Here is a 10,246-nt window from a genome sequence, read left to right as displayed (position 1 = left end):
ATACTGACCCTGTATCATAACCATGACCATAAATACATGAATATAAGGTCTATATAGACAATCCTGTTATCTGCTAATAAATTTTACTTCATGTTCCATAGTCTGTGTGCTTTTTATTTCTTGTGTTATTGTAATGGCTGGGACACCCAGTATACATTGAATAGAAATGGTAGAAGTAGACAGACTTGTTTCTGATCTTAGGGGAAAGTATTCCTTTTTTTTCTGTCATTAGGTATGATGTTAGCTGTAAGTTTTCTGTGGCATTGATGCCTTCTATCAAGGTGAGAATAATTCCTTCTATTCCTAGTTTGATGAAAGTTTTTATCAGGAATGGATACTGAATTTTATAAAATGTCTTTTCTATATCTATTGAAATTACCATGTTTTAAAATTTTTAGTTTGATGTGAATTACATTAGCTATTTTTAAATGTTAAACCAAACTTGCATTCCTAGTTTTAAAAAGGAAGTTATACAGTTTGAAGGTGGTAGAGTAATGATGATAGTTTTCCATCTTGGAAATCACCCAAGTAAAGATGAAAATGAGAAAAAAATGCAAATATTATGTCTGATGAAATCAGGAGAGAATAGAAACTATAAACAAATTAGGTGGACAGAGTGAAAAAATAAAGAGTGTACATGGAGTAGAAATTGGTATATCCACTTTGGAGATTATCAGGGAGCATTTACTAAAGTTGAATAGATACATACTTTATGACCCAACAGTTCCACCTAAGAAACAAGTACATCTGTCTACCAAAAACCTTAAACAAAAGTGTTCATAGATGCTTTATTCATGGTAACCCAAACCTGAAAAGAATCCAATTGTCTATCCACAGAATAAATTGTTGTCTATCAGATAGGATAGTACACACTAATAAAAAGTCATAAATTACTGATAACCTGGATAAATCTCACAGATGTAAATTGGGGAGAATCCAGACACAGGAGTGCATTTTATATGATTTTGTTCCTTATAATTTCAAGAACAGGCTAATTTATAAAGCAGGTATGGTGGCTCCCATCTGTAATCCCAGCTAGTCAGGAGGCTAAGACAGGAGATTTCAACTTCAAAGCCAGCATGGACAATTTAGGGAGACCTGTCTCAAAATCAAGTATGAAAAGGGCTGGGGATGTAGCTCAGTGGTCGAGTGCTTCCCAGTATATGTGAGGCTCAGGGTTTGATCCCTCATATCACACATACATGTGCACACACCTTTTGGGGGAGGTATTTAATGAGAAGGGGCACAATGGGAAATTTCTGGGATTGTGGAAAAATTCTACATCTTGACCTGGGTTGTGGTTACATGGACTCACATTTGTAAAAAATTAATTGAGATATACTCTCTAGATTTGTGCAACTGGGCTAGGGTTGTGGCTTAGAGGTAAAGTGCTTGTCTAGCATGTGTGAGGCACTGAGTACTGAGTTTGGTCCTCCGCACCACATAAAAATAAATAAATAAAAATAAAGGTACTGTGTCCATCTACAACCATATATATATATATATATATATATATATATATATATATTTTTTTTTTTTAAATAAAATTTAAAAAAAAATAAGGCTGGGGATGTGGCTAAGTGGTTCAGTGCCCCTGAGTTCAATCCTTAGTAACCGCACCCCCCCCACAAAAAAAGATTTGTACAATATATTGTATGTGAATTATGTCAATTAACAAGGAATCAGGGTTTCCCCCCCACACACAAAATAAGAGTAGTTTAATATGAAAACATAAAAATGATTTAATAAAAGAAACAAAAATAGAATTCACTGTATAAACAGAACAGAGCAGAATAACCAATTAGTCCTCATAATAATAAAAAGCAGTTTTATCATCTGATATCCATTCATGATCAAAACTGTTAGTAAACTAAGAATGGACTTTTTTTCTTTCTAGTACTGGGGATCAAACCTAGGACCTCATGTATGTTAAGCAAGAACTCTACCACTGAGCGTATCCCCAGCTACTGGAGAGGGATTTTCTTAACTGAATAAAGATTACTTGTAAAAAACCTAAACAATATCATAATTTTTAACAGTGGAAATTTAGAAGCAATTCCTTTTAAATCAGGATCCAGTTGAAAATGGTTAAGAACAGCAATTCCACATACCTTTGTTTGGGAATCTGAGTGCAGAGTAAGATGAGGAATACACAGGAAGACAGCCCATTCTAACATCTGTCTTTCAGATTCACCTGGTTTCCTTCAGTTTAGAATTTCATAACTTTCATGTGTTACAAATATTTTACAAGTACACAATAAAAATTTTAAAAACTTGAACAATTTTTAAATCCCATTTCATTAGGCTGAAAGATGCCAGATTATAAAAGAGTACCTATTGAATGATTCCACTTATAAAAATTCTATAAAATGCAAATTGGTCTGCAGTAACAGAAAGCAGATCAGTATAATGGTTGCTTGGAGACAAGAGCAAGAGAATGCAAGGAAATTGTAGGCGGGGTAAGAGGGAGAAATTATAAAGAAGTAGAAGGATAAATCTGATCATTTTAGGCTGGTGTGGTGGTGCTCACCTGTAATCCCAGCAGCTTGGGGGAGGATTGAAAGTTTGAGGCCAGCCTCAGCATCTTAGCAGGCCCCTAAACAACTTAGCAAGACTCTGTCTCAAAAAAGTAAGTAGAGCTGGGCTGTAGCTTCGGGGTAAAGTCCCCAGTATAATAATAATAATAATAATAAAAAGATTATCTTGATTGTGATGATAGTTTCACAGATGTATACATTATCAAACTGTACACTTTAAACATATGCAGTTTATTGTATATAAATTACACTTCGATAAAGCTGACTTAAAAAAAAAAGAATAGGTGCATTTACTTGCAATCAGAGTTTATCTTTCACTAGAGCATGTCTTAGATGTATCTGACATATGAACTGAACACAAACTGAACACAAAACCTATGCCACAAACTGAATAATGTAACAGAAGGCAAGTTATCTACTTTTGTTGGACAACTTCCATTTTAGATCAAATGTTTTGAAAAAAGCAATTCTACTAGTTTTAACTTTTCTTAAAAAAAAAATATTTCCCCTCTGGAAAGTAAAGGTTGATATCAGAGTAAAGTGCTCATACATTTTTTTGCTTCTTTTAGAATATCTTGGTATGGCAAAGGAATGGATCTAATTCTTTGAAAACCAAGATTCAAAAAACAAAACCAAGATTCCATGAGGAGACAATGCAAGACTGTCTTACTGAATGACTTGTTAATGGTCAATCATGGTTTCTGAGACAACACAGTTTGAATTCTGTTCAGAGCCAATAGTGGGCCTACATACTGGGGCAACATAAGATTTCCATTATTTCTGCATCTCAAAATAAAAGCCAGGAAATAATTTAAATGCAAATGATGGCGTGTATAAATCTATTTTTAAGTTTCTTGTTACCCAGTCATGATTGAATAAAATCTGTAATAGAGGAGCCAAATTTTTACAGGTGCTTTATACTACATGCTTATATGACAACAAATTGAAAATAATGTCTTTATTCTATTATGATAAAATTCAAATTTAAAGAGAATAGGATATTTCAGCACATTTTAATTTTAAAAGTGAAAAAATTAAGGCTAAAAAGGGTCAGGACATTGATATAAAGTAATTCACATTGCAAAATGGGGTAGAAGTGAAAGAGGTAGAATGCAGGGGAGGTTGAGCACGTGGAAGAGTCTCAAGATTGCTTACAGAGTGAGAATTCCAGAGTCAGGATGGAGTTCCAGAAGCAAGTGGAAAAACCCTGGAATTACTGAATAGGAGAGGTGACAGGGAATTCCTGGAGAACAATATGGCAAGCAACAGAGAAGGCCCAGCAAGCCTGGACAGCTCACATTGTTTTTATCCAGCAAATCAACCCAGGTGCACACTACTCTCTAGCAACAGTCAGAACCTCCAGAATTAAAGGTGCAAAAGTGTCTGGACACAAGAAAGGGTTTTGAGAAAGAAAGGCATAAAGCGGCAAGGGGCTGGGAAAAGTAGATGCAGTTGAAGGGCTACTCCAGGATGGGTTTTGCTAAGGAAAAAAACTTCTTTTTCTGCAAAGAAAATTATCTATTCATATCTCTTTAAAAAATTTATTTTTGTTACATGCCCTTTGTTTGTTTATGCCAACGAAATTCAAAAGTATTTGTTTCAGGCACTGGGTTGGTACCAAGACTGCTCTTCTAAAGGGTTTTATCAACTTGGGTTGCCTGTACCTGTTCCTCAGCACCAATGTGTTAATCACTTCCTTTTGCTTCCATTTAGTCTAGTAGATTGCTAGCCAGAATCAACAATTTTATGATCTACTATTTATCTCCTTTTGTGTTAGACATTAACATCCCTTTCAAAGGATTCATTAATAAGAATGGGAAGTGCAAGAATCATGTGCCATGCCCTCCCTCCATTCTACTTATTTAAGGGATCTTCATTTTTTTCTGCCACTACATCACTCATTAGCCCACTGCCATGTTCCATCCTGGACGCCTCCTGCCACTTCAGCCCAACATTCCACTGCTGATGCTCTTTGTAGGATCAGAATCCAAGGGTCAGGATCACTTGTCAAAGCTGAACTGCTGTACCTCTCTCTGCTTTCCTTAACTTCCACGTGGAGTTCAGCAAACCCTCTACACTACTACTCTGGTCCCGCAACCATGTTGGATTTCTTCTTTTGATTCCCACAACCAAAAGTTGGTCTTCATTTAATTTGTTCCCACTGCACAATACATCAAGTAAATAGTGAGTTTCTAACTGGTCTCCCACTTGGATTTGGGAGGTTCTGCTTTAGTTCTAAACACTTACTGAGTGCCACCATGGGCTAAGAATTACGCCAGATAAAGTTATCTACCTCCAGGGATAGATGAATATTGAATATATACATGATTACATGCAACTGGGAAATATAGATAAGAATTAGCCAGATCCAAAATTTTAGCCCTTGGTTTTTCTCAGGCCCAAAGAGCTGCTGACAATAAGAGACCTCTCCAAAATCTTTGCTAAATTTATGTGTTTTAGTAAAGATAGACATGAATGTGTTAGACAGCAGAAGAGCACATTCAGTGATTTCTAAATAGTGTGGCCAAATTTCCAATATCAGAGAAAGTGAAAGGCAACCTGACCAACTCTTAAGACCGTGGTTTGGGAGGCCCACTCCCTTTATACAGAATATGTCACTCTGTCCTTCCATGCCTTTATTGGTGACAGCAATGGACAAGAACAATGCCAGGCCCAACACCTGGGGTGCCAAGCAGGCCCTGCAGGGCTCCTGGCACATCCAGCCCCCAGCCCAACATCCAATCTACCCAGGCCATGTTCCCGAATGGGCATGTCCCCGTCTGTCCAGTTTGTATGTGTGGATCAGTCTGTCTGAGTGCCTGAGCCGTTGCCTACAGGGTCCCACCATCCTTGGCACATGGTAGGGGCTGTTGGGAACACAACGTGGCATTCCCCGGTGGACCACTGGGCCTCGGTGCTGACCATGGGAGACAGGGCCAGGGACTGGAGGTGGCAGGGGGCCAGGCACAAAGTTCACTCCAGGGCCACATCCTACAAAAGAACCAGCTGTCAGAGTGGGCTTCTGACCAGGGTGAGCAAAGCTCTGCCTTCAGGCAGCTCTGGTCTGCTAGGGTGATTTCTCTTGGCTTTGGTTTCCTCATTTGCAAAATGGGGATACCACTTCTCCTACCTCCAATGGGTAAATTATGATAATCAATGAACTGATTAAAGAGTCTGTAGGTACTATTCCAAATTGAGGGACTACTGTCACCAAACTCAATCCTGGGGGCAAAAGGAGTACCCAACTCCTCTCGGCTTACCTGGGTACAGCAGGCTGGGCTGGGGGAGGTACAAGGGGAGACTGGGAGAGGTGTTAAGGGGGGTCACAGAGGCACCTACCTAGGTTGGGTGGCATCGAGAAGTCCTCCATTGGATTGTAATTGAAGAATTCATGGGGTGGAAAGGGCTGGCCTGGGAAAAAAGGGGCATCCTGGGGCAGGGGTGGGAACAAGGGAGGTGGTGAGGGCTGAGGAAGAGGATAAGGAAAAGACATGGGAGGGGGTAAAGGAGAGGGTGGGGGTGGAGGCAAGGCCAGCTGCTCCCCGAAGTCTGGGGACTGCCTATGGCTTCCCTGGAATGGATGATCCATCTCTGGCCAGTCCTCAATCCACGGGTCTAGGAATGGGATGATTGTTTTAGAAAGGCCTGAGAAGCCAGACTGCCCTGAACTCTGGTTAGCCACACTTCCAGAGTTCTTCTCTATTCTCTCAGAGAACAGGGCTACCAGGCTGGAGTACCATGTACCTTCCACCTAGTTTTCCTCATTCTCTCACATTTTAGGCCAAGCTCAAGATATGCTCCTTTTTTCTTGCTTCACATTTCCCACTCTTCTGACTCCATCCTTCCCTCCCACACCTATTTCCTGTGCTTGCTCAATTCCTGAATCTTTAGCTTTTTCCTCTCCCCAACTCCTTCCCACAGACCAATAAATAAGCCAAATATAAAGATCTTGTTCTCCCTTCTCCCATTGGCCCCCCTTTCCTTACAAAGTTCTACAAGGACCATTTTGTCCCATTTCCATGTCCTCATCAATTGCTCACCATCTCTTTGGACCCTACTCCATGCCTTCAATGCATTTCCTACTAAAGGCAACCACTCATGGACATATTTAACCAATGGTCAACAGCCTCTGTCTTCCTTGAAAGTGCCTCTCTATCTTCACCTCCTTGTGTCTGCCATCAGTCCCTCTTTCCTGCCAATCTGAAGTGTGAGTACTGTTCTGCTTTCTTCTTCATGGTTCATACTCATACCCTCTACTTCTTGCCTGGTATCTAAATACAAATCCCCTGTATTTCCACAGTACCTCAGACAGATCTGCCCTAATCAAACTCATCAACTCATCCTTCCACCTCAAATCAATTCTTCCATTGAATGTCCTTAATTACTGTAGCTTCAAATTAGATTCAGAAGACCCAAGACACCACAAATTAGCCTTAAAACCTTTTCTTTGCTGGGATCAACTCTGTCATCTATAAAACAATAAAAGTCCTAATTCACCTCCCCGATGGATGCTCCAACTCCTGGCTACTAAGTTCTGGAGATCTGCCCGTATGATATTCCCAGCCTCTCTGTGTCCCCCACCCTTGTGCTGAGACAGTTTCTAACATAACTTATGCCTCCTATTCAACAAACACTGTCCTCTTGGAACTGTGTACAGAGTGACTGTGCTAGACCCTGGGATGAAAGGGGTGAATTGTGAACAAGTGAGGCAGGAAACTAGTCTTTTGAAGACAGGATGGAGGGGAAAGGCAGACACAGAAACAATCAGCCATGATGCCCCAGGTGTGAAGAGGCAGGGACTGGGAGGCTAACAAGGAAACAAATGTTTTGCAGTGTAGAATGTTATGGCTTAGATGTGATGGGAACAGTACCCCAGAACAAGCAGGAGGGGTAGAACCCTCAGAAGCCTGTGCTAGTAATGAGTGATAGGGCCAAGGACAGCAGTTCTAAGCTGCAACCAATGACACTGGGACCCTGAGGCTGAGATGAGCCAACAGGATCTTGTCCACTGAACCCATTCCTGTGAGAATAACCTGCATCATGTCTCTGCTCAGCAGTCTTACAGCTGACTGCTCCCCCTGGTCCTCTTGCCTCTGCCACACTGCCTTGACTACCCTTCCTCCATTTCTATCTTTCCATACTCCACACCTGTGCCTAGCTAAAAGTACACCCATTTTTTTCCCTGTTCACCTGTTGAGTAGAATTTTTTGACACCTGGCCTAATGCAATAACCAATGCTTGCATAAGCTCACTCATGTAAACAGAGGAACTACACAATTGGACTGTAAAGAACTGGACTCAGACTAAAATGTTGTTCCTATGAGCTAACCCTCCCCAGAGGATGATGAAGGCACACTCAGGAGCCATGATAGTCCTTCAGAGACCCCAACTCTCTACCTCTGTTCCGTTCCTTTCTTGAGTCCTATGTTCTGACAGCCCTACCTGCATCACTACCCAGCCCCTCTGTGGTAGGGCTCACCAGGGGGACGGTCACGCTTGGGCAGTTCCACACCCCAGGCATCAGCCACATGGGTCAGAAGCAGATGTGAGAGGTGGCGGTGTGCATGCTGGTCCCAATGGACACCGTCTCGATGGCGGTGCCGTACTGCATGCCGGAAATGAAAGTGGAGGTCCAGGACATCGAAGCAATGGTCCCCGGCCAGTGTAGCGCTGTAGAAGTTGCCCTCAACTACATCCCGTCGTAGAGTGCCCGCCAGTGGCTGAAGCTGAGAGAGAAAGTGCAGCCTCTATGAGGGTCCCCTATCTATCAGCTAGTTTTTCATCCCCTGTCCATTAAGGCCCCAGTTACTTGCCTCTGGCAAAAGAAAACCCCCAGTGATGCGTTTGCCTAGGGGCATTGCCATGTTCCACACCAGCAAACAGGAGTCTGGCAACACTTGGTCCATGCGCACAAACACTCGTTCCAGGTTCTCTCGGTAGCTTTCCATTGAGCAACGGCCATACCTATTACATAACACCAAGGGTGGGCAAGGAGCACAGGGGAAGAGCCATACCTCCACCTCCAACCTGTATTTACCTCTCCCCTGCCCCAACCTGGAGAGATCCCAGAGGCAGGAGTTGATGATCACCAAGTCGGGGGCAGGCCCATATGTCAGCTCCTCCAGGACGTCCTCAAGGTACTCAGAGTAAACGCGGGTGAGGAAGTAGAAGCGTACAAGGTGGTGGCCAGAACCCGAGCAGAACTGGCGGACCTCGCGATACTGTGTCCCGTTGTGCAGCTCACCCAGTTGGCCCCCAGCCACCAGCTGGTCCTGTTCAAAGCTCAGCTCCCCCTGCCCACCCCCCAACCCTGCTGGTCAGACCCATGCCAGGGAGGTGGACCCTGCCAGGCCAGGGTCTGCACCCACCCACCACTGGCATAGCTGCAAAGCCTCCCTCACCTTGGCTTTCAACTGGGCAGCTGTGAGCAGTGAGTCTTTCTGGAGCAGAAGCACCAGGTCCTTATACACAGCTCTCTGGACTGCAGGGAGACAGTGATTCCCAAGGCTGAGGCAGACCTTGCCCCATCCCAGCTCTTCCCAAGTCTAAGCCTCCCATCTTCCCAGGGCTGGGCTGCCCAACACCAGCTCCATGGAATATTCACTTAGGTACAGGAAAAAAGGGAAGATTTAAAAGCCCTGGCACTGCCTGTTCTTTCTATTTGTGCCCCTGTCAAAGTAGAATATTTGACCCTAGATCACCTGGCAAACTCAAATTGGTCAAGTCCCCCAGGAGACACATGATACAGCCCATAGCTCCTTTTGGGGAGATCATGGGGGACTGTGAGGGAGAGAAAAATGCTAAGCAAGGATGGGCAAAAAGTGCACAAGTTACATGTCAAGACACCTGTGGAAGATGTGTAGGGAATTAAAAAGGGGGGACATCTATTTAACTAGAACAGACTAGGGGGCAGAGAGACCTGAGATGGAGGCAAAAGGTGCAAACATAGAAACAGGTTGCAGATGCAGGTTTGGGACGCGTCATTTTAGAGGGGGCACTCACTGGAGTCCCCCAAGATGACCACGAACTTGTTGTGTAGCAGCTGCTGGACTTCTGAGGCCTGGAAGTGGACCATGGCGCTTCGCAGCGGGCGGTGCGGCACCTCGTTTTCCAGACAGAAGACCATGCCGCCACCGACAACGACGGGCTGCAGAGAGAGGCCACTAAGCCGCTCGAGGGCGGGGACATGGAGCAGGTCGGCCCCAGGGCCCGCCCTGGGATAAACGAGGTCTGCGCCAGCCCCTCCCAGGCTGCTCAGAGCTACAGAGAGGCGGCTGCGGCGATAGAGGGGAGCCCATAGCAGCGCCGGCCTTGGTTAAACTCCGTGCGGGAGGCGGCGGTCGCCGGGCCTGCAGGCCTCCAGGGCACTGTGGCGCTTCCCGCGCGGCGGCGCCGCCCTGCGCCCCGCCACGTGCCCGCTGCCCCGCGCATGCGCGCGCGCCCGCTCGCGCCAATTACCGAATCCCGGGGCTCCGCGCAGTTCACCGGAGAGTAGTGCGAGACCGCGCACTGCGCGCCTGACCCGCAGCGGGCTCCAGGTCTAGCCTCATGTTCCCGCGCCCAGGGAGGCCAGTCGGTTCTGCAAAGCCCCCGCCCTGCAGAGCCCTTGAGCCCTGGTTAGCTGTCGGTGCGCAGCCCGACGCCCAGCGCTCTCCATGCGTGCGTCGCGGTGGCCCCGACGGCGCCTCGGGCTTCGGCGCCCCAGGCGG

The 10,246-nt window shown here is 44.9% G+C and overlaps 1 protein-coding gene across 2 annotated transcripts; it reads right to left on the bottom strand.

The window, feature by feature from the left end:
• Positions 1 to 5,158: 5,158 nt before the first annotated feature.
• On the bottom strand, positions 5,159 to 10,129 carry Pced1a (PC-esterase domain containing 1A). 2 transcript variants are annotated; one of them, XM_046433695.2, is made up of 8 exons: positions 9,996 to 10,129; positions 9,540 to 9,684; positions 8,939 to 9,018; positions 8,592 to 8,830; positions 8,351 to 8,501; positions 8,017 to 8,263; positions 5,877 to 6,152; positions 5,159 to 5,528 (listed from the first exon to the last, which is right to left on the bottom strand). In XM_046433695.2, exons 2-8 carry the CDS (start codon positions 9,661 to 9,663, stop codon positions 5,281 to 5,283), a joined length of 1,365 nt encoding a protein of 454 aa, XP_046289651.1. In that variant the 5' UTR covers positions 9,664 to 9,684; positions 9,996 to 10,129; the 3' UTR covers positions 5,159 to 5,280. The 2 variants fall into 2 exon arrangements, with proteins under 2 accessions (XP_046289651.1, XP_046289653.1); XM_046433697.2 differs by lacking the exons at positions 8,939 to 9,018; positions 9,996 to 10,129 and having other exon boundaries at positions 9,540 to 9,933.
• Between the last annotated feature and the right edge of the window lie 117 nt (positions 10,130 to 10,246).

This window comes from Marmota monax, unplaced genomic scaffold (genome assembly GCF_021218885.2).
Source record: "Marmota monax isolate L192 unplaced genomic scaffold, Marmota_monax_Labrador192_F-V1.1 WCK01_AAM20220418_F8-fsc00014, whole genome shotgun sequence".
In the NCBI taxonomy this organism is placed as follows: domain Eukaryota; kingdom Metazoa; phylum Chordata; class Mammalia; order Rodentia; family Sciuridae; genus Marmota; species Marmota monax.
This window is presented reverse-complemented; position numbering and strand designations above follow the sequence as displayed.

What these genes read in the sequence shown, in the direction of transcription:
- Pced1a (XM_046433695.2), bottom strand. Translation starts at nt 9,663, where the DNA reads ATGGTCTTCTGTCTGGAAAACGAGGTGCCGCACCGCCCGCTGCGAAGC. An exon ending in GGTCATCTTGGGGGACTCCA is followed by an intron (nt 9,019 to 9,539) that starts GTGAGTGCCCCC and finishes GTCTCCCTGCAG; the next exon opens with TCCAGAGAGCTGTGTATAAG. An exon ending in TGCCTCTGGGATCTCTCCAG is followed by an intron (nt 8,502 to 8,591) that starts GTTGGGGCAGGG and finishes GTTATGTAATAG; the next exon opens with GTATGGCCGTTGCTCAATGG.